The 24,729-nt window shown below is 41.2% G+C and overlaps 1 protein-coding gene across 4 annotated transcripts in view; it reads right to left on the bottom strand.

The window, feature by feature from the left end:
- The window catches only part of cacna1da (calcium channel, voltage-dependent, L type, alpha 1D subunit, a), a 55,657-nt gene extending 31,783 nt beyond the window's left edge, over nt 1–23,874 (bottom strand). For all 4 annotated transcript variants that reach the window (XM_046383687.1, XM_046383685.1, XM_046383684.1 and 1 more), the window contains exons 1-8: nt 23,409–23,874; nt 20,905–21,352; nt 19,327–19,432; nt 6,906–7,045; nt 2,996–3,168; nt 2,433–2,585; nt 1,344–1,540; nt 867–970 (exon numbers count right to left, since the gene is read on the bottom strand). In XM_046383687.1, the coding sequence (XP_046239643.1) occupies nt 867–970; nt 1,344–1,540; nt 2,433–2,585; nt 2,996–3,168; nt 6,906–7,045; nt 19,327–19,432; nt 20,905–21,206 (1,175 nt within the window). In that variant the 5' untranslated portion in view covers nt 21,207–21,352; nt 23,409–23,874. The remainder of the gene's footprint in view (nt 1–866; nt 971–1,343; nt 1,541–2,432; nt 2,586–2,995; nt 3,169–6,905; nt 7,046–19,326; nt 19,433–20,904; nt 21,353–23,408) is intronic.
- Nucleotides 23,875–24,729: the final 855 nt, after the last annotated feature.

Below are 24,729 nucleotides of genomic sequence, written 5' to 3'. Positions count from 1 at the left end.
AAAACTTCAAGCACAAAAACCAGAGCTATACACTTGTTGGTAAGAGGGTAAAGGAGCATTTGGAAAACTGCACTTAGAAAGTTGATGTTGATAATAAATCATGGCAATCTAAAGCAGCCAACAGAACTATAAGAGTGTATGAGTTGATGACTGTGTTAACCTTGTTGGCTTTTTTGAAAATCAGGATTTGCTGGCTGGTCAACCATCCAGAGTTAATTCTACTGTAATACCCCACCCCCACTCCACAGAGCTGGGAAAGCAAACTGGGGTTTGAGAGAGCTTAGGAGCGCAGAGGGAGTGAAGGGCGAGGAATAAGATTAATTTCTCTGTAAGGAGGTTGGGTGGGTTTTGGATTGGGTGGGGGAAGAAATGCTCACTTTGCAGTTGCTGTGAAAAGGACACGATAGTTTGACGAAACAGAGGTCGGTGAAGAATACATATTTACCTCAAGGCCCTCATGCAGAATAGCCAGTCACGGGTTTAATATTGCAATATTTTTGCATATAGATAGTCGGGATCTGTGCACCTGAGTGGCTTAAATCCCAAGAATACTCATCTATAGGGTGACACTAGCCTACTTCCCAAACATAGCAAGTAATTCCACAGATCACTTCAGCACTGCAAACCCACTGCACAAGGTGCCTCTTACCCACTTAGCACACCCAGCACAAGGTTTAACACAAAAAAGGAGCCCAGTATGATCAGGCTAACAAAATAAATCCAAGGTGTTTCCCATCCGATGGCGTCGTTGACCTGCGGGAGCCAAAGGTAGTCGATTAACACACAGAAACAAGTACGAGAACAGAGATCCTCCGGCCTGAAACCAAGCAGGAGGTCTCTGTCTGTAAAGAGAGGAAGGTGCTTACCCGCTCAACACACCCAAAACCAGGTTAAGCACAAAAAAGGAGCCGAAGATCACAAGACTGACAAAGTACACCCACGGAAGCTCAAAGCCCATAGCATCGTTCATCTGGAGGAAGAAGGATCACCACAGAGGAAGGAGAGGAGAGGGAAGAGAAAAGGAAAATAGTGAAATAACCTGTTAAAGGTAGAAGTTGTCAGAAAAGAAGAGCAGAACAAAAGTTGGGCAAAATTTTTCTCCAGATGAAAAACTAAGATCTTGTAATTGCCAGGATATCATCATGTGAATATTTGAATGCATACGATCATTTAGTCAATCACTCATATCTGAGTGATAAGAGCTGCCTCAGGAAATTATCAGCAGCTTCATCATCAGAACGTCAGTCACATTACTGTTGTGTCTGATCTGAGTAGACATTTAAGCTGAAGGCGTGTGGCAGTCGCAGGACACTGAAGTGGGAGGGCAGAGCGAGAGGACTCACCCAGTACAGCACGTCCGTCCAGCCCTCCATGGTGATGCACTGAAATACTGTCAGCATGGCAAACAGGAAGTTGTCAAAGTTGGTGATGCCACCGTTGGGGCCTTGCCAGCCTTCCCTGCACTCGCTGCCATTGATGGGGCATTGGCGCCCGTGTCCTGAGATCGCACAAGGGGCTGGTTCCTCCTCTGCTATCATATCTGAGAGACAAGAAAGAAATTTTTTGGAATCAACAAAATGTCAGTAAATATCCGAAATGACTGAATTGGAAATAACAGATGATTATTGACCAGTTTCATCAGTTTCATCAGACCTCAAGCATGTTTACAATTTATATATTTTCATTTTGATTTTCTTGAATTAGTTATAATTTTTTTTCATTTTAAAGTTACAAATAACTTTTTGCAAGGCTGCAAAATTAGTATAGAAAAAAATAAAGTAATGGAACCTTTCAGGACAAAAGAAAGGTTGACCTGGAGGATGAATACTCTCATCCATCCATCCATTTTCTATACCGCTTATCCGTCAGGGTCGCGGGGGAGCTGGAGCCTATCCCAGCTGACTACGGGCGAGAGGCGGGGTTCACCCTGGACTGGTCGCCAGTCAATCGCAGGGCCAACACACAAAGACAGACAACCACACACTCTCACACTCACACCTAGAGGCAATTTAGAGTAGCCAATTAACCTAATGTGCATGTTTTTGGTATTGTGGGAGGAAGCTGGAGAACCCGGAGAAAACCGGGAGAACATGCAAACTCCACATAGAAGGGCCCAGACCGGGTTTCGAACCTGGAACCCTCTTGCTATGTTTATTTCATGCAGCGCGGTGAAGAAGACTGATTTTTTCCCAGAAAACGTTCGCTGTTGATATTACTCTCATGAACATGCAGAGTGGTGCCATGTAAGAGGGAGGAAGGGGAACAACAAACAGTGATTTTTTTTTTCTTTCTGTCCCGAGGGTCTTAGCAGTCCTTGCTGCCAGCAGATACACAGATCATATTTCATTCCCTATTTCAGGCAAAAGTGATTTTAATGTCTTGATTAATTGCCAGATTTATTTACCAGATTAATAATAATAATAAATCATTACCTGTGCCAGGAATATAGCAGGTTGCGTGCATTTTTCCGATGAAAAGCTCCAGGCCGATAATAGCATAGATGATTATGACAAACAGGACGAGTAGGGCGATGTGAAGGAGAGGGACCATGGCTTTAATGATGGAGTTCAACACCACCTGTAAACCTAAACAAGGAGCAAAAACAAACACACTGTGTGACTTCTAGCTGTACAAGAGTGTGCATGAAAAGAAAATACAGCGACAAACGCCAGTTGCTGCCAGTCTAGAACCACATACAGTTCTTTAATGTGTCAGAAGTGTTTACTCTGAATTTGTTTGTTTGTATTACACCCAGAGCTCGTGTCTCTAGGGCGCTGATGTAGATGTTGAATAGATGTTTTTGAAAAGCAGTCCTCAGGGATGATACATAGACCATCTGGACTTGTCACATGTAACCCTTCAACCTACAATTCACTGGAACTAAAAACGCTGCATATATACACAACATATGTGGTTTATAGGTTCTGGATTACACAGGGCTGGCATGGGCCTGCTGGGTGTTGGTGTGTGGAGCTCAGAAGTTCTCTCTACTTACTGGGTACTCCTGAGACCAGCCGCAGGGGTCGCAGCACACGGAAGGCTCGAAGGGCTTTAACATCAAATCCACCTGGTTTACCCCCGTGCCCATGCATTGATGGATGGCTACTTTCTCCTTCACCTTCTCCCTTCTCCTCTTTGGTCAAAAGCTCCAAGACAACACTGAAGAGTCTGCCAGAAGACAAAGAAAGAACCTCAAACTGCAGTGTGCCAAGGAAAACACACTGTATACATACCACAACATCTAAACTGCTTCACTGTAGGCTGTCTTTCATTTTGACGGTCATTTCCAAATTTGAGAATTTGCTGCATTTATTTGTCAAATAAGAAAGTTAAGTGAATATTTTTGGGGTTTGGACTGTATGTCAGACAAAACATTTTTTCTTTAGAAAATACAACTGATCAATTAATCTTGAAAACAATCAATTGATTAATCAGTAATAATCATTTGCTGGAGCTACTACAATACTACTTTTTAAATCTTATTACTATTACAGTAAAGGTTTTTCAGCAACGTACTACACATTATTGCATTATTACTAGTTTTTAAACAGCAACACATCATATTACATTATGCAGCGGAGGGGTTGAAGTTAGATGTGGCTATGAATGTTAATGTTGGTAGTCTGATCGGAAAACAAGTGCCAGGTGATAATGAGTGTAATGTGTTGGCCCTACAAGGTAAGTATATGTAAATAACACGTCATGGACATGAACATACAACAAACACAGCAAATCAAACAAAAAAGTCATTCATTTCAGAAATGGGAAAAAAGGTCAAAACATTGAATGACTTTACATCAATTAAGTCATTCATGGACGTCTTCATAGTTAAAACACATATGTAGATGACCTGATTAATTGATTTTATTTTTAAATAATGTCTTGGATGGAAGTGTGATCTTTCTGTAACATGTCACCACTTATTCCAACTTCAGTGAGTTTTTATTTTACTGTTGCTGATCCCCAGAAGTATAATTTAGCTGTGAAACTATAATGTAATATGTGTCATCAGTTTACTTTACAGCCACCCACAAACCATACTGATACCACCGGGATGCCGTTGGATTAACAAGACAACACGTATTAAAAACAATGCATGGTTAATGTTATGAGATGGCATCAAAACTAGTCACGGTATGTGTTAAAACTTGACAGAATAACTGTCAGTTACTTCTTTGTACAGTTACGATCAATCACATAGTTGTTTCAGGTATTCACAGAAAATTGAATATAAGACATGATTAGACACAAATACAGTTTTTAAATGATTTGTGTTTCATTAACTGAAGGGGAAAAGTTATCCTACACCAACTTGCAAAGTGTGAAAAAGTTATTAATCTGTTCGAAGTTCAAAACTGTTAGACTAGAAACAATCAGCCTTGAAGGATCTAAATGTCAAATAGAAGCTTTCCAGCAATGTGAAGTTGGCTATAAAGTCTGGACATGGATAAAGAGCCATTTCTAAGGCTCTGGAGAACCACAGGGACAGCCATTGCCCTACCATAATTCAACAACTCATCAGAAAAAAACCCAGACCAAGAGGAAAACCAAGAGGAATATAAAGGCTTGTGTAACAGTTGTCAAAAGCTTTCTGGGTCCAGTTACATCTAGGCTAGCATATCATTCTACAGTAACAGCATCAACAGAAAAACATGGTGGTGGTAGTGGGCAATGTGCCATTACTGACCGAATCAGTTCTCTCTACCAGAACATTCTGAGGGGGACTGTCCCACCATCAGTCCGTGATCTGAAGCTCAGGCGCAATTGGCTTACGCAGGAAGACAATGATCCTAAGCACAAGAGCAAAGTCCAAATTTTGATGGCTAAAAAGAGTATAAACCCAGGCTATGGAGCGGCCTTGTCCTGACGTGAATCCAAAATGAGATGTTGTGGCAAAATGGCAGTTCAAGCTCATGTTCCTCCACAGCAATGTTATGTACTGTGTCTCAGCGAACAGGAGAGGACGCTTTGCTGCAGTCAGTCAGACGTTCCTCACTTAAGGACGAGGGGAAATCATCTCGATACATCACACCAAAGCTGTGGACTGCAGGCAGTGAGTGAAGCTGCCGATAGGGGCTGGAAGTAGTTCTGATGGCTTATAAGGACAGTCTGCTCAGACTTATGTTACACTGAGTCACAGCTGTAAGACTGACTGCCTGCCACTGGGATTTCATTACTCATCTCGTAATGTTCAAAAGAAAACCAGCCTTCACATATTGACGTCTTTTGACTGAATATGTGATTCTTTCACAGTCACGCCAGAAATATTCAATGGGCCTCCTCACCATTTAAGGAATCCCACAACTGGCTTAAATGTCAAGGCAAGAATAGCACTCATTTGTTCATGTTTTTGGCTACCTGGTGAGTTTAAGTCTCTGTTCAAGTCTCCACTAGTTCCCTGAGAGAAATAACTTTACAGCGACTGAGCATGCTCCATTATGTTAATCAGGAAGTTTGTCTTTTCTGTTTACGCTGGGTTTGTCGGAACTTCCTGCAGAAAACACCTGCCTGTTTCATCTGCAAACAACAGTAGAGCACTGTGAGTGAACCGGAACAGAAAAGTTTGGCTGTAAAATTAACATTACAATATTCCCTAAAGCTGAGGAGAACCACAGATTGTGTTTATAATTCTATATGGGTTTTTCACAATTAATTTAATGCATTAACATATAAATACATTTACTGTAATTTACTACATCTGTTGTTTCAAAATACACAGGCAAAAGTCTCCTGTATCGTAACATTTTTTTACATGACGTTACTGTTATCTTTTTCCTTTGTTGCAGGGGTAACTTCCATTTCTGTCACTCATGTACAATGCATTTTATCTTTTTCATACATTTCACCCCACTTGTTTTTGACTTTTTCATCAAATAAAAGAAAATCGGCTTTTTACTGTACCATTATGCCTTTCCAGCCATAGATATTTTTACTGCATTTCAGCACTTCATTCAAGCCATCAATAGAGCACAGTGGGACACAGTTGAATCTTTGAGCGCCTATAACCCTTTGCTAACCTCTCATATTGGCGCTGGTTGTAAAGTGTACTGAACTCTGACCTTCGATATGAATTTATATCGCTCTTTCAGAGCCGTACTGACACAGCTATATTTTGACAGCCAGTACTGACAGCTTTATTTTAGTGTGGCAGTTCAGTGATTTAGTAACAACAGTCAGTCTTCATAGCAGCCGTCTTTGCATTTGACTGCATGGCGGATCAACCCTGCATGCTGCATACAGACAGAGATCTGACCCAGCTACCCACTGGACTGTGTGTTTAATAAGAGAGAAAGAGGGAGGAGAGACAGAGGAAGGAATGCGGAGAAAAGAGGAGCTGCGATAAGGATGAAGATAACAAGAGGAGAGTGTGCAGGAGGTAGGAAAGTGGGCAGAGTAAGATGGGAGGTGTAAACCATCAAGTGCAACCATTTGAGGTACCAAAATGGAAGGGGTAGAAGTAAAAGACAGAAATGCAAAGAAAAACCAGAGCAGCATGGGAAAGTATGGGAAAAGACAGTCAGTGAAAAAAGAGGGAGGCAGTGTTGGAGAAGAGATGAAGTATGGAGAGATGGTGACTCACTCCAGTGGTGGTAAAGCTCTGATTTATTCTCTCTGTCTTTTCTGGGTCATATACTGTGGGTGTTTGAGGGTCTCTATTAGCACTTGGACGCTTGGAGCAGAGGCTTAAGCAACTTCAACTTTAATGCAAACTGCCTCTTTCAGAAACACTGTAAACTACAACTGTCAAACTGAGATCAAAGTGCAAATCCAAACCCCAAACCTCAGGAGGTGGTCTGCACGATGTTTGGATCAGCTGACGTGATGCCCACTATAGCAGGTGAATACATTACACATAATGCTTAAGTAAAATAGATACACTGAAATAACTGAACCGGAGGGCTTACCCTATGACGACAATGACGAAATCCAGCATGTTCCAACCATTGCGCACGTACGCGTTCTGGTGCATCACCAAACCATAAGCGATAATCTTCAGAAAGGTCTCAATAGTGAAAATGATGAGGAAGGCATACTCAACTGTTTCCTGCAGAAACACAGAAAAAAAAAGAGATTATATTTTATATATGATTATAATAAAAAGCACAAGAATGGCATTAATACAGTGTACAGACAGATATAAGCATATAATTAAACAAATCTGATGTGAACATTTCAGTCCAGTGCTGTAATGCTGACAGATGCAGACAAGAATCTTTATTGGTAAACCCACCTTCTGTAGTGGTACAGCGTCACATTGGACAGAACTGCGCTGTGGTACAGGCCATAATCTAAAGTGCTGCCTATTTGTTTTGTTTATCAATTGCAAAATATGTTTTTTTATACATACATTCAAATGTTATCAATAAAGCAAACCAAAAATTAAATTAAAAAGGTGCTTGTTGATACACATATGCGAGTCACAACAATGGCAAGCATCAATGAGTGGGATAATTTTGGATTATTCTTATGGAGCTACAGGAGAGGAGGAGGCCTGGATATGATTTAGTTCATCAATGTCACATTGATTTTCTTTAACATTAAGGCCTGTCATTTCAAAAGGTGAAACACAAAACACACATTTGTACTGTATCTCTCCAAGATACTGAATAAGACCTGATCTTTGGAACTGATACTCATTTGCAGTAAAAATTAAAATCCCTATGTCAAAATTTAATGTAAGTACTTTATTTAGTACTTTACTTAATTTATTTCTACTTTATTGAATCATTTCACTTTCCTATGCTACTTTACACTTCCATCGCACTGCATGTGAAGGCTCATGTTGTACCTGTTGCCCATTCAGATTAATCAGTGTTGATCAGCTCTTACTTGTGATGTGTAACCAATCAAATAGTGTTGTGGGTGGGATATTGAATTGATATTGACTACAGAGAAATACAATGCTGCCTCAGAGCCAAAGCAGCGCGTTTCAAAATTAACTTATTTTATTGGCAATCGGACAAAAAAAACCCACCAATTTTCAGGAAAATGTTGAATATTGAACTGATAGTGGGTCAAGATAATTGGTCTATATCTAGTCAATATTCTGTATTTGAAATCCAAGAAGAAAAATACAAAACCTTTAGTTATTGGCTGGGAATATTAATTTATAAAATGTGAGATTAAAAAGTCACTTGGCTTTGCATATGTGTTATGAGCTGGTGATTTTTTTGAAAACCAGCACTGGCTCTTTGTGGACGGATAAAAAAAAGGCAAAGGCACAAATAAGGAGAAAATGGCACTAAATGGGTGACAACAATGATTCACTAGGCTGAGCAACCAGCCAGAGACCTCTCGCTCACTGAGTATCTCTGAGAGGTTAATAAATGGACATGTAACGCTGAGCCTTTCTCTGACTGATTCAATGACTTACAGAACACAGGAACATCGAGCCATCAGGCTGAGGTCGCCCGGGAGTGAAGCGAACAGCAGAGGCACGCGTAGCTATATAAAGGTGGTATGTATGTGTTAGTCTGGTGAAACGTGTGAGTAGCTGAAGGTGGACACACCACAGGATGACTCAGCTATTTAGGACAGTCCTTAAACCTCCCTGGAGATATGAAAGCAGAGAGAGGGGGGCCTTCCTCATCCTTATGCACGAGGCAGGTCGGCGTAAATTCTGCACTGGTATTAATTATATCTGTCCATCACTACAACAGTCATTTAACTTTCCACACAGGATGCCCACTGGGTTCTCATTATACACAATACAGACAATAGCTAAAAGCCACACACATATAGAGCATATTACACATAAGAACCTCTTCTGCCTGAGGGAGTCCTTAATCCTCTGCACTGTGTTCACTGCAGACACCACAAACGCAAGAGCACTGAGGGCTGCGGGGCTCGTTTTCCCGACAGTTTACTGCAGATTGTGAGAAGCACTTACCCCACAATAAGAGACATGGGCCTCTTTGTTACTGAAGTAAAAGGTTGAGTTAAGCTTAAGGCTGCTGCCTCTACGACAGAGCAAACTCGTGCCACAGGCAGCTAAGAGAGAGAGAACACAACTATTACAAAGATGGAAGGAAAGGGACAGAGACACAAGTGAACAATTTAAGAGACGTTTACAGACCAAAAGGACCATTAGTGAAATGCTGCTGCAGTAAAATAAAGCTTAAGTTAGGTGCTTTAAGTACAAATAAAGAAAAATTATTCTGCTTGCTTTTTTTATGCCTGCCAAAGATCTAATTTAAAAAATGTGTAATTTCCTAATGTGTGGCCCACAGCAAGTAATTGAGCAGTAACCGTAAAGATACCGAAACCAGCATGTACCACATTGTCAGAACAGTTTTTAGCGTTCCCAGGCACTGTAAATTTATGCAAATTAGAACTTCCTGGATTGTGAAAGCATATTGATAGCAAATGATACCCATCCCCTCTCGGTTAACCAGCAGTTTTATTCAATCATCGGGGCGCTAAACTGCGAGCAGAAATGGAAAGAGGGAGAAAAAGAGAGTGAGGAAAGAGGCCTTTGGGGATGACCATAAATATCTCTGACTCATCTCAGTTTATTTGTGCTGTAAAGGGACTTGGGTCTACTGTAGTATGTGTCCTTTTAGGAGACAGTACATGCATATTATCAGCAATTAATATGTTCACTTCACTTGCTGCTTTTCTCTCAACATGATACATCACGCACTCACGCATGCACAGATCAACACACACGCGGCGCATGTTTCTGCACATGTGCACGCACGTAAACTGTGCATTATGAATACAATCAAAGCAGAATACCACACGGCATCGTACATGTTCCCCCCTCATCCCCCCTCAGCCATACAGGCTTCATGTCTACAGGCACGACTCAACTCATCTCACACACTCGCAGAACTCAGACCACCATATGACAAAGGATGCTAACCCGCTGAACCATGCATTCTTCTACATATCGCGCCATATGACTGAGCCATGTGAACAGCAGCAATGTAAACCTATTAAGGCTCAGATGGGCCTGTGCACAATACTCATGAGGCTCTGTGTATCTTCCCCAAGACTACACACAGAAAATCAGCATTTAAATTTCATGCACACTAATAAAGAGGGAAATAGAGTCATAAAAAAACAATAACACAGCTTGTCTTGCAATTACAACTCCATCTTTCATGCGTTATCATTTATTATTGATTAAAGTCAGTTTTACATTGCAGCCTCCTGAAGTGAGACAGTGACAGTCACAGGACGACCAGCATCTCTGCAACTCACTAATTAACACATGATGTCTCAATCATTTATTCTGCACTAAAACAAAAGTCAAAAATGACAACCTGTGGTTTTTGGTAGGACAGCATAAGCAAAGTCTTGTTCATTTAAAATACTGTGCAGTAAATTAAATTAAAAGCACAACGTATTGAAGTACAGTTTGTTTGCCTTGTTTTGCTTGTACATCCAAGACACATAAAAATAAGCTTGAAACTGCAAACAATATTTTCCCAGAAAATACTAGCGCATCCCCAATGCAGGCTAATAAAGATCAATAACATCTGAGTCAACTCAGCAGGCCAGTCAACCTGAGTGTCTGCAGTGTATCACAATGCTTAATGTTAAGTAGTGAAGGCATGAGGACACGACATGGCCTGTGGCCATAAAATGTTTTTCAGACATGAAAGTGAAATGGAAAAGAGGGAATGATTGCAATGTAAAAAAATGGAAATTATTTGTTTTTCTTTTTAGTGGTCATAGGCCTGGAGGTTGCTGGTTAACAAGACTATTATAATCAGTCAATTTTAATATCATAATGTAATGTGATAAGATTAGGCCTTGACATGCAGTTTTCTGCAGGGAAAACTGCTCAAGATATCCTCCAGGAATAAAGATTATAAACAGCGTACATGTTTGGCCTGCTACTAATGATTATTTTCATAAATCAATGAATCAGTCAATCAATCTCTCAAAAACTGCATCTTCAAATTTCTCACTCACAATTAACCCAAATTAAATTTCTATGACACGAGTAATTGATGATTTGACTCATTATTGAAGCTCTGATGAATTCTCCACCAAATACACCGTCCTGGCAAGTAAATGTATATCTGATCACATGACCACCCGAGCGTTACTACATTTGCGTGTATGGAAAGTCCGAGCGTGTGGCAGCGAGCCCACAGTCACATGAGTCAGAGTGACATCACGCTTGTTTGACATCTGTGTGCGACCAGAGCGCTTAAAAGCAGAGCAAACACAACAAACCACAAGATATAATGCCAACGTCAACGATGTAAGCCATACAGTACAGAGCAGGCCAACACGTTTTCCTGGATTGGCGGGCCACCAGTACTGAAGTGAGAGGACAGTTAACACATTCACCATGAAAAGTAGATTCAACATCAGTGATGAACTTAAATCATCAGATCGACCGACACCAGCGTGGCTGTAAACCCGCCAAAATTCAGTTATTATCAGCAGTTTGGGAGCAGATACGTGAGTGCCACAGAAATGTTATAATGTCATTTTGCATCTGATTCCACACATAACACATCACTCTCATGCTACATCTCTCCTTCCCCCCTCCATTTTGCTCTCTCCAGCTCTAACTCTCTTTCCTTCTCCTGTCGGTATGGATCAGTCAGTGCCATCCAGCCAAGCCAGGGGGGTGACGGCATCCAGCATTTAGTGCTTCTTCACCACCTACTCCTGCAGGTTTGCACAGTAAATAAGTGTGCTTGAGTGTGCAGTCTATATCAGGATGTCTGTTTAAGTGTGTGTTATGCATGGGGTTTGCATCTTGCGCAGTTCTGAATAAGGCCTACTGCATCATCAGCTGATCTTACATACAGTAATTTGATATTTCGCTACAATTTCCTGCTATTTCTCCCCAGGAGATAGTAGAATGTATCTGCAGGAACACATCTTCATGTCTCTGCATTGCTTTTATTGTTCAGATGTGTTTAATACTGAACCACAGAATAGTAGCAACAGTGACAAAATGTCTTGTTTCTACTTGAATGCATAAAACTGAAATCAAAGTAAAACATAACATAACGCACATCTGCTCTTATGCCATGTATTGTTCTATTTATCTGGAGTCATGTGTTTGTATCTACAGTAAACAGATGTCTCTTTATATGTGTACACACAAGCGTGTGTGTGTGGACTGTGGCTGCAGGCAGGCACAGTGAGGATGTGGATGTCACTCTGACAAGGAAAACACTTTAAGTGCAGGCCTTCATCAGTAAACCCACACTACCCAGTGAAGAAAAGAAAGAAAACTTTTGACCGAATATTTGTTGCATACGGTTGGGGATATATTGCTTAGTTTTACCCTAAACTTGCACAATCGACACAAAGGTGAAGATCAATAGTCATTGAATCAGGTTTGTAACATACTGCAGCTGGCAGACACCAGAGAGTTTGACCTTACGCAGTACCAGCTCGGTACAGCATCACTTGTATCACAGTATTTTAAAGGAGTCAGCTATGGTACAGCATGACCTGCACAGACCAGCCATGTGTCTGTCACCCAACAGCATTCAATCTGCCGAGGTTGTAAAGAGATTTTCAAAATTTGGACTCGCTAGCAAGACCATCAAAGCTTTTCAGTGGGCCTTGAGCCTTTAGTTATCAAGATCCTCTACTGTGGAACAATCATCCGGTTGATAAAGCTTGTAGTTAGAGCTAGCCTAGGCTGGCCCCTAGTTATGCTGCTATAAGCTTAGATTGCTGGATATCTGCTCTAATTGGAAAGTGTCATAAGATAATTTTTGCTGTGATTTATAAATAAACTGAAATGAAACTGAATTAATTGTTAGAGCTTCATTACTGTACAGTAAATCTGTAATTATACATATCAGTGCTTGCAGATTTGTGTAAACATAAGGAAGCACATATGGCAAACAGTAGCTGTAATGGTGAACCAAAAAAATGGCTGGACTTTAAGTACAATAAATCAATCATAAAAAACAAATTTTGGCTCTTCAGCTCCACGCTGCATGTCAACCAATCAGCTCATCTCTTCAGTTTTACTACTATTTCTCCCCTGTAGATACACCCCCTGTAAAAAAGTTGAATGTTTTTAAAAAAGTACTGGATTATTGACTCAGTGCTTTAAATACATCATCTATACTGAAATTATTATAAAATTACCATGAAATGATTTGGAAAGGGCAATGCAGGAAGGCAAAAGCTTAAAACGTACAGGTGTCTCCAAAGCTCTGTCTGGGTCTGCGACCTCTCCTTATTATTCAGTCTACAACAGCTCTTCCCATTTTGATTTGGTGTCATCCTCAGTTATCACGCCCCGCATGTTAAATTCATCCCTCTCACCCTGTCGAGTTCAGTCTCCCTCACACACACACACACACATACACACACTTTGAGAAAGTCAGCTAAGTAAAATACAAAGAAATATTTTAATGAAATAATAAATAAGTGCAGCTTGCTGTGAGTGCTCACTCACTGAGGTGCTCAGCAAATGTACCGACAAATTTGTATAATTTACCAAGCTGCTGTATTTTGATAATGTTTATTGCTGACTATGTTTACTTATTATAATATTATTTAACTTTTAAATGACTTTGGAACAGATTGGTGTTGCTGCTCTAATTTTGCTGTCATAGAGACAATAAAGCTCTCTTGCACCTCCTGAATCTTGAGTGGGTTTGATGTAAAGTCCAAATATATCACAATGTGCAATGATGTTAATTCAAAAATGCCTTTTCAAAATGTTTACATTGCTGAAAAAATAGTTAAAACAACAAAGCACATAGTAGCTATGATGATACAAAGTGTGAGTAAGAATTAATTAATTCAATAAATCGCCTGCCGTTCCCCTTTAAGAAGGCCTGCTCAACGCACGCACTGTGAACATGCTCAGCTGCTGTACTTTATCATGGCCGCACTTTCACATGGTATCCACACAGCGCTCTGACTCCCTCTTTACCCTCCCTTTCTCTGCCTCTGCCTCAGCCTCACTCACAAACAAACAAACAAACACGCTCTCACACTTGCGCACACGTGCAGAAATACCCATTCAAGATAACAAGCAGGGACAGTGCTAGTGTGAGCCGCAAATGAGCAGTTACGTTAAGTGACTAAACACAGACTTCTACCATCATCTCTATGGGAGTCCACAGTCCAGACATTGCTGCTTGTGCCAGCCATTATGTGTGCGCATACACACACACACACACACACAGCCAACTGCTTCACCCATCACACTCTCAGACATTTACACTCTTCTGTGGATGCACAGCTAAAACACTGACACGTGAACCGTAGCAGCATTCCTCTTATGGGAATAAAAGTCATCACCTCAGCCAGCAGAGACTCGAACCACTCATACCATTACCAGATCAACACCAAGACTGCAGCAAATAACAATATTAGGAACTTTCCATTCTATAAAGGTACAATATGCACTGAGGAAAACAGTGCAGTAGAAGATAAATGTATGTTTTGTTTAACTATTGATTGTAATTTATCTAAGTAATCTATAATTCCTAATGCCATTCCTAAGACAACAATATCAGGGTGAAAAAAAAGCAATATGAAAGATATTATGAAGGCATGTACAATATTATCAGATGTCAGCTCAAAGAAAAAAATCTTTGCTGTATTGTGCCGCTGATAATCTTTGACAAGAACCACTGCAATCTGGTGGATGCCTCTCAGTGGCTGGTTGTCACACTGAAGCACTTGGTGACTGTGATCAGTCAGCGGGCATTGGCTGCGAGTCACTAATTTGGCACAGCGATGGTTGTTGGTATGTGTTTACATCACAAATGACTTCTGTGTTGCTCATTTTGTGGAACTCAGTGTGTACATTTCACGCCCACAACAGAGTTGATTACAAATGCAACATACATGAACAACACTTTGCTATAGCGCGGCTTTTGTCTTGCTGTTTAACAGGCCTGAGAGCTCATCAAAGGTGTTGTTGTATTGTGCGTGTGTGAACTGACTGTTGATGTAAGCTTTAGGGGATAACTGATCATAGATCTGTGTGGTGAGTTAATCTCATGTCTATCTGAACCTGTGCTAGGAAGTTCTGCTGCCTGCTGCCTGGAGATATCAGGTGAGAGCACCTTGAACTACAGTAGTGTGCCTTAAAGATAAGCACTGTTTTAAACAGAACGATTTTTACATGTGTTCTGCATTGCAGGAATAACTTTCATGGCACACAATGTTGGCAATGAATGTATACGATGATAAGTAAGTATAAGAATATAAGTATAAGACCCTTACGCGTTTTAACTTTTATCAGTCTTGATAGAAGAAGGAGTTATCTTACTAACCAATACCAGCCATGTTTGATTTCTGTTTGTTCAATCAATTAATACTCCCATTTCCAAATCACAGCATTTTGTAAGATTTGCAAAAATCTAAATAAATTGTTGTTTATATTTATTTGCATTAGGTATTTTGTCAGGAAATTGGGCTTATACCGGGACCGGGGAAACTAATTTTGTTCCACCTCATGTTTCTACATGTGTGAAATGACAATAAAGCTCTTTGAATCCTTGAATCCTTGAATAAATGAAAAGCCTGCCATGTCAATAAAGAGCACTGCTAACAGAGCTGTGATGTCTGATTGTGTGTCCTAGTAGAAAACACAGTAACATTACATTAAATTACCGAGGGATGACAAGCATGTAACTGCCATTACTGTAAATCGGCTTCTCTTGTTAATCTTAAACAAAGGAGACAGATGTTCACAATGACCACCTCCCACCCCCTCACCTCCTCCTGTTTCTCCTGGGCTTGTTGTCACATCAAATGTCAACATCAAAGGAAGTTATATTTATCTTATTTAAAAACAGAATTATTGAAAATCCAGATATTAAACAAGATACTCGATAAAACCAACAAATCCAGCCCATGTGTTGGTGATCTATACATTTTTTAATCATTCATCTATGAAAAATAATGAGCGAAACGAATCATGTTTTAACAACGCTGACATCCTCAGTTGTAGCGGCATCCAAACGCGTGGCTAATTTAAACTGTGAGCTCTGCTGGCATCAAAATGACCTCTCAATTGGTTTGTGAGCGAACATTTCAGTCTTTACATGTTTGTGTCCTTTTGTCCCCAGTAAAATAAATAGCTCTGCGGCTCCAGAGTTATGCAATGACAGTGGTACGGGCAAACACTACATGATACCAGACACAATTCGCTGCGTGTTGCCTTACGAAGGATGAGATGTATGAATCATATTCACCATGAAAAGGTCATTGTTTTGCTCAGCTACCTTCAGCAGGAGCTGCCTGGGGTGTTGAGTCTCAGATAGATAAGTCAGAAACGACCTTAAAGCAAAGACAGGAGGGTTGCAAACTATTTGTCTGTCCCCTCGACAAGGTGGGTGCTGAGGAGACACAGTCATGTGCACGATGGGATGTGTATGTGTTTCTTACTAATGCAGTGAAATGACCAAACAAATGAAGAGAAATAGGGAAGAGAGCAAAGAAATGACAGTGACTTCCTTACAGGGTTTGTTGTCTTACGTGCGTGCCTGTGTGTGTGTGTGTGTGTGTGTGTGTGTGCTCAGTACATCCTGTTACTCACTTGTGCCTCCTGGTGGTAACAGGACCCCAAGCTTTAGCCCTATGTTTCGCCTGAGGAGGAAATTGCTTTCTATTTATAATGAGCTGCTGCATTTAACCAAGCCTCACTAACAAGACGGGCAGACTCATGCTATTAAGGCCTCTATGACTTTGCAGCATTACCCTGTTCTACAGCAGCTCTGCAGCAGCTCGACACTGTGCGCACACAGTGTAGCACAAGCAAACAAACAGGTTCAGTTGTCTTACCTTACAGGATTTCATGTCAACTGATAATGCACTATGTGAACTGTCTGCACACGGGCAAGCCTTGAAGTCAGCTTGTCTGTACTGCAGGGTCTCAGTGTCTCTTTGTGATGAAAATTACACCACTTTTGAATGTGTCACTGAGTAAAAAAAAAAAACCTGCTTGCAGCCTAGTGATATAATTTGATCCTCACTTTACACATCAGGCTTCTCAGCACCCCAGCTCAGGTTTCATATCAGCCCTCAGTCCACCTGTGAGGCCGCAGAGCAGAGCGGTGTGAAATGGCAATCTTCACTACAGCCTTACCTGCTGGCTACTATAGCAGAACTAGCTCAGCATTTTTCTCTTTGGTGCTCCGCCTGTGACTACAGCATGAGGTCTGTAGAACAACAAGGCCAAGCTGGCACACCTGCCCTACAAAGTATTCTATTGTTCAACCTCTGCTGAAAAGGGAAAGATGCTTTATTCACCTTCTGGTATCTGATTTAATGTTGACACTGCAGAATTACACCAAAGTCCTGTGCAAGCACTGGACAAGGAACAGGATCAGGATCAGCAAAACTTAATACAGTGCAGTTAACGAAGAATCCAGTTCTGCATTTTCAAACAGTTAAGCTTTTTAACGACCATACTGGAAGAAAGCCACTTTATGGTAGATAATTCTATCCCTTATCATGACTATATCCTCTCATCACTTTGTGATCTTGCTCACGAGGCATGTAAGTCACAATAGTGATGCTGCTCAGTCCTGAAGCACCTGAGAGGCAGCACACAAAACACAGCCTCCTGGTCCCTCTTTAAAGGTTGCATCCATAAATCCATTCTGACAGAAGAGAGTGGCACCAGGTTCACAAGAAAAGAGGGACAAATTTTACACAGCGATTCTCCATTAGGTTCAGACAACAGACATGATGAGGGTGTCATTAAAGACTATCAAACGATCCATCACACACATTAGATTACGTTGAGATGACACGCAGAATGATGCGTTTTTCCTAGCAAGCTAAGTTAATTAGTTTGATGCCATTTGCTCATTACTAGAGTCAATATTGAAATGCTCCTGGACCTTTCTCTCTGGCATATAGCCTTGGAAGTAATCTGAGCCCATGAGAAGATGAGCATTCATATTCATATTAAAACACATTGACTGAGAAGCATATAGAGACAGACACAGAAGCTTTACACATCAGAATTAGTTCACTGTCGCACATGAATGACAAGCAAACTATATTTATCCTAATATGGACTGGTGATGTCTGGCCAGTACATGATTTGTTTAATAAGGTCAGTGGGAGCACAGATAACAGGTCGGAGTATTTGGTGGTGTATTTGTAAAGCACAGAAAAAAGAGAGTGTATGTAAGCACAAGAAGAGTTTGCAGACTAAAATCCATAAGACCAGTCTTTAAAATACGTTGATGTTTCTACTATACTTTCTAGTCCAACCAGTTCTTGTTCCATATTTCTTTTGTAAATGTGCACATTTACTTCCAATCCAAGTCTTTCAGTCACAAAATAACCCTGACAACATACTGTCCTGTATGTACTGTAATGCTGTATACTGTATACTGCTGATACTGTAGCGTCTCACACGGCCCACTTTCTTCTGTTGCACCATCGCTGTGTAAACAAACACCCTGAGGTCACCCTTCAGGAGGTCAAACTGACGAGCAATACATCTTACTTCTCTAAGACACGCTTTCAACCCAAGGTGTACCTTATCTTTAAGTAGCTGGTTCAGCAGCTAACATGCAGAGAAACAGCCCCGTCGGTCTTTTACAGGAGGCTGGTAACCTTTCTCTAACACGTTCCTGCTCTCAGACGAGGCTTTCAAGAACATTCAGATGTCTTCAGATGCCGTCTAAGCTTCTCATGAATCATTAAAAACTACAGCTAAATTCTGCTCACGTAAGGACCACATTCTGCGTGTCTGTCTGGCTTCTGGAGAGTGCACTCATCCTCAGCTGTGGAACAATGCTTACAACACTACATCACCCATAATTCATCACACAGACATAAATGCACAAGGTGCACAGAGTGGTGCAATGACGGGAAATTCTAAAAATAGAAAACTGAATAAAACCTCTGTACAGGCAAACTGTGACATGATAAAGCACCAGTGAGGATAGCTGTCTGTGTAAGTGTTTCTCTGTGTAAGTACTGCAGATACTTCAAATTTGCATGATAAAGCAATATACTGAAGACACAATATGCATGCAACATCTCACTATTACTGCAAAATCTATATCTGACTGTATCTCCAAAGAGCAATAAAATCAAACTTTATCAACTGAAAGGGGATTATGAAGGTTGTAACAACACATTTTAATGTATCAAAATTATTTAACAAGTAAAGCAGAAAACAACAACAGGAAGAAGAGGAGATAATCTCACATTATTTTTCTCCTCATCAACAACTTAGCACAAAACCTTTCTTCATATTTATATTCATTCATATTCATTCATAGTTCATATTTTTCACAACGCATAGAGTTCATATAAAAGCCATGCAGTAGCTGAATGTAAGTCGCAGCACCAACAGGCACCAAATCATTCAGTGGATTATAACGACAAACTACTCACCAGGTCGTGATTTGTGGAGTTGGAGTCATCTTCGGGGAAGGGGACATAGACAGCTAAGGCCATACAGTTGGCAAAAATAGCAATTAATATAAAGATATCAAATGGCCTGGGAAAAGAAATTAAGGAAAACACAGGAGAAAATGATGCAACATAACAAGAAGAAATAATCCATCCATTCATTTTCTATGTGTGCTTGTCCACGCAGGGTCATGTGAACTAATGAACTAATGACAGACCTAAACAAGTCATATGTAAAAACCAGTTAACTTGTTTTTAATGATTTCAGTTTTAAATGGCAAAACATATTTTCATATCGCTAATAGCTATAAGAATAAAACAGTCTGACAAGCCTTGTCTCCCACTGGCAGACCTGGTGTGAAACCATAAATCTGCTGTATGTATCTTGTGAAGAAGGGTCAAAAGTAGAAAAAGCTTTGCTATAACGGGTCAAAGTCAAAGAGCTTGGCGACATCTGTATGACATTTGATGCTATCATTGCCCCTTCTCTGAAAGCCAGGACCTTTTCTTCAGTCAAGCTTTGCCAAACTAAATCTCAGTCTGCAGATTCACCAAGCGACATTCTGAAATTCATCAATGAATAAGGAAAGAGCAATATCTTGTCAGTTATATGGAAAACAATCAAATGATCTACAATTTACTCTTTTATAAAACATGTTATATTCTTCCCCATCTCATGATCACTGACAAGGTATTCCAGCTGTCAGAAACAGACACACACCAGTATGAAGCTGCTTCCAAAAGTATTTCTGGTAGTAAATCTCCACTGACTTTTTTTCCAACAAACACACAAAGGTGGATTATCAAACGTGTCTCAGTGATTCACGTTTGTAAATCTCCTTTGTAACATCTGATGGCTTTTGTGATGACAGCATCTGCCAAAGCAACAAACCCACCAGACTGTCACACAGCTGTGTTGCACCAGCGCCGAGTCTCTTTCTGTTCATACCCTGCCAGTATTTTAGGATTCAGTGAGTTTAACTTCATCCTTCGACTGAGAAACTTGTTTCTGCACCTCTTTTCTAACAGAGGCACAGGAGAATATCCTTTTGCCTTTTAATAGCCTGCGTCTGATTAGTATGAAAAGCACTACATGAAATCACCTGATGTGGCAATCACATAATTACCACAGCTAGGGTCCAAGAAAGGTACACACACAGGAGCTGAACAGGCCGGGCTGCAACTAATGATCATTTTCATTTTTAAATTATGTGACAATTATATTCTCGACTAATCAGTTAATCATTTTATTCTATCAAAGGTCAAAAAAATCTATCAAAGGAAAGGCAACGTGTGCAAATGTTCTGTTTTGTCTGTGACAAACAATCCAAAACCTAAATGACAATTAGACGGACATGAAATGAATAAAAGAAAAAAATCTCACATTTAATCTGAGAATGTTTAATGTTTTTGATTGCTAATTTACTTAATCATTAATTAGTGATTAATTGTTTGTCAAAATAGTTGCTAATTTTCCATCAATTGACCAATCGATTAATCATTAATCAATTATTTCCGTGTACAAGCAAAACCACCACATAAAGCTTCTATAAAGGATACTTCCACTCCACCAGGCTGATGCAGGCCCTGCGTATGGGGTTGTTGAGGTTGAGGCAGAACAGAGCCCTTGGTGGCCTGCTGTTAGCGTTACTGCCCTGTTTCTTGCTTTTAGCATACTGTTGCCGCTTCTTCTGTGCCAACGCACCTACCGGGATGGTAGTGGACGCTGGGGCAGGCAGGGCCGGAGCAGCGGGTGGCGCCGCAGAGGCTGGGGCAGGGGCTGCAGCAGGGGCAGGGGTGGAGGCGGGAGGGGCCTCTGGGGCAACTGGGGCTGGGTCTGGGGTGGGCCCGTTGGCGCTCATGGTGCGGGCGTGGCTCTGTGAGGAGCATCCAGCAGCATGGATCTGCCAGGGTAGACAGGGAGGCTAAAGACGGGCAGAGTAGTCTGACCAACGAGCTGGCACGTCACCAGGGGGAGCGACTCTGGTGCTGCTGGCATAATTTGCCTCTGAGAAGAAGAAAAGGTGAGAAGAAACAGTGAGGCATCAGTACATTCATAATAATAACAATAATAATAGATGAATGATTGATATTGCTTTGAAACGAGAGCAGAGCACAATACACCTGTCCTCAAAACACTACAGTGACATGCATCATGTACCACAACGGCTGCTATAAAGCTCTGAATGGCCTTACTCCATCTTACAGAGGGAAATTCAAGAACCGCTTAAAAGCCGCTCTCATCAGGTCATCTCTTTCTGATATTTTCAATCACACTTGAATCAGTTAAACATCTGGAGAAAGTGCTGCCTTTAGCTTCTACGCCCCAACATGCTTGAACAGGCTTCCTGAGGACCTGAGACGTTTTCAGTCTCTTATTTCAACTGCCTTTCAAAAACACAAAATGTGATGAATAATCTCTATGTGAGTCTTTCTATGTGTCCTATCAATGTCTAATATCATCTTTTTTTTCCTATATCTATTCTTGTTCTTTCTCTTTCTTTTGTTGTCAAATTTCACGCAAAGCTGGATGTGAAGCATGCTGTATAATAAAAACTTGTCTTGCCTCAATCTAAAATCCACTTCGAACTCTAATGTTTAAGATGGAGCTGAATAAAGTCGCAAACTTTCAAAGCGATCAGCTGTGCTGCAGACGTGCACTGAACATGTATACTGTACAGGAGGTGCTCCAAAGGGTCTCAAAGGTATTCAGTTAAGTAAAACACATGGTGGGACAAACCGTATTGGTAGGTACAGCACATGCCATCTTTGACACTTTGTAGGTGTGTGTGATTAAATTTCCTCACTCTCATATTGTCAGTCATGTCAAAGACAGTAGGGAAAAAAGTCTCTGACAGCTTAGTGAATACGCTATTTGTGGCCCCTCAAATATAAATATTAGTTTCCATATTCCAAATATAGTTTCCACATAAGATTCTGTTGTATGCTTCAAACTGAAGCTGAGGTCCTGCAAGAAATGTGGAAGGTTGGCCTGACTGTGATGTTGCCATCAAGAGTCTAAATTTAGTACAACAACCCAACATGTTCTGGACATGAACATATTCTACAAGGAAAAACAAGAAGGCAGTCGACATGCAGCTCAAACCAAAACACACACAAACACACACACACTCACACACACACGTTAAGCTGTAAATTCAGAGCTGCCACTCTCAGACATCACTTGGTCACATCAGTTGTGTAAGTCCTTGAACTGCGAGCAGGCCCCGAGGAAGAAACAGAAAAGGTCACATTGCAGTGATGCTCCAAGGAGAATTAATCTTCATATTGCATACAAAACTGTGATATGAGTGTTACTGTGATGTAACACGGCGCATCTTGGGTTGGATTCAGGCTGCCAGCTTTTATGTCTCCTTTGTGCTACGTTGCTGCCTTCATGTAGCCGATTGCAAGCTCAGTATGTGCACAATGCGTGTTAAATGCGCTGATTTTGGAATATTAATTTTCACTGCTGCATCGACAACGTCGACCGCGCACCCATGATGAAAATCAACACTGACATTTCCATGAGCATGTTTGTGACAAAATAACCATCATAAAACGTCCTCACATTTCTCCTTGGACACCACCAAGGTAGGATATGGTGAACCCCCCCCCAAAAAAAATGATGTGAAATGACAGCCTGACTCCGGGCGCTCATAGTGAAAATTGAGCAACGGCAGTCAGATGATCCTCGCTGCTCAGCAGAAACAGCTGGCAACGTTATTACAACAAACCTCAATCAGTGATGCTCTTACACTTGCAGGGCTAATATAGTGGACAGTCCACATGACCAGAGCCCACCTCAGTTTGTTGAAAAGGTATCAGCCTGGCACCAGCCCTGATCATGCTCTAAAACGTATTTAAATGTACAGCTTATGTCAAGGCGACGAATCTCCTCTCAATCTGCAAAACATGCCAGCGTCGAGAGGAAAGTGGCCAATAATGACTGCTGTCCTCTGACAATAAAGAGAAAAGGCATCATCATTGCCTGCATGCAGGGAACGCAGCTATGCTAAGAGGCTAACTTCATTTCGTAGAGCAGAAACCGCACCGTGCTGTACCTTTTCTGTAGACTTTCTAATTCAGCCGCGGTCCTCTCCGCTCGGTAACACGGGTCCAGTGTTTCGGAGGGCGAAAAAACGCAGGTCCGGTCTCAAACGGCGGTTTAAAATTCATCAGCTCCGGCAGCGGGAGGGACACATAGAGCCTGTGCATTAATTAAGCTCTTCCATGGTGATCGTGGAGAGCTGGAGACAGGAGAGTGCGCACCAGACAACAGAGCATCCTCATCCGCTGCCTGCTTATCGTCACGGCGCCAGTGAACAGTGAAACGAGTGCACAGCAGAGAGAGCGAGCTCTCCTCCTCCTGGCACCGACTCCTCTGCCGCTGCACAAGACCCCCGCTCACATCAGATCAGGTGCCACGGCACGTCCCCGGTGCTACCTGCTGGTGCGTCCTCAACACAGGGTGACAGCTTTCAAACAGGGAGGTCACATGCCGCATGCATTAATCACGTGAAGGTTACCGTAAGATAACCCCTGAGTGGACGTCACTGAGTCCGTGTTTTTGTTTGTGGGCTTCAGTTGTGGTGCTAACGAAAGGGGAATAGTGAAGCACAGGGAAGTCTTTAATCTTATTAAATAAAATGGGTCCAACTTAAGGCTGGGTTTGTTGTGGTTCGAAAATCAGTTGCTTTCATTTATGAGTCATTAATAGGAGCACATTTTGGGTTGTGAGAAATTTGCAGCTTGTTTATTTGCATGTGTGTGCGTAAATAAAGGACTTGATAATGCATTAAGAAGTCATCAGATGTTTCAAACTTTCTGATGCCCCGTTAAATATGTGGGTACAAATATTGGACTTTTTTGGGGTTTTTTAGAAATAAGTGTTAAGGGATATGGGGTTTTCATATCCATGGCAATCCAAAAGTTGTTCCTTGTTAAAGGGTTACAACTGATATGTAAAACATACAGGTACAACCTGTAAACCCTGCTTTGTTGGAGTTCCATAGCAAATATAGCTGAAATCCTGGTCGTTAAAGATAAAATAAAATCTAGCAGGACAGAAATACCACCCATGATGTTGCTCTTTCAGCAGCACAGATGCTACAGATGCTAGGAATACCATAAGCAGCAGTATGTCTCTGTGATCCTCTCACTCCTCATGACTACACACTGCTTTACTTGTTACTATGATCATGAAGGTGACACCACTCTATAGAGTATATAGGCTAAAATGTAATGTAGAACTGAGGATATTGTTTAAGATATATTATATATCCAGGATGAGGCCGTCAGAATGGCCAGACTGAGAAAAAGACACAATTACAAATTCAATTCTGCTACTTCAGCACCATGGATAGTGGCATGGATTTATCAATA

The sequence above is a fragment of the Scatophagus argus genome, chromosome 3 (assembly GCF_020382885.2).
Source record: "Scatophagus argus isolate fScaArg1 chromosome 3, fScaArg1.pri, whole genome shotgun sequence".
Classification (NCBI taxonomy): domain Eukaryota; kingdom Metazoa; phylum Chordata; class Actinopteri; family Scatophagidae; genus Scatophagus; species Scatophagus argus.
This window is presented reverse-complemented; position numbering and strand designations above follow the sequence as displayed.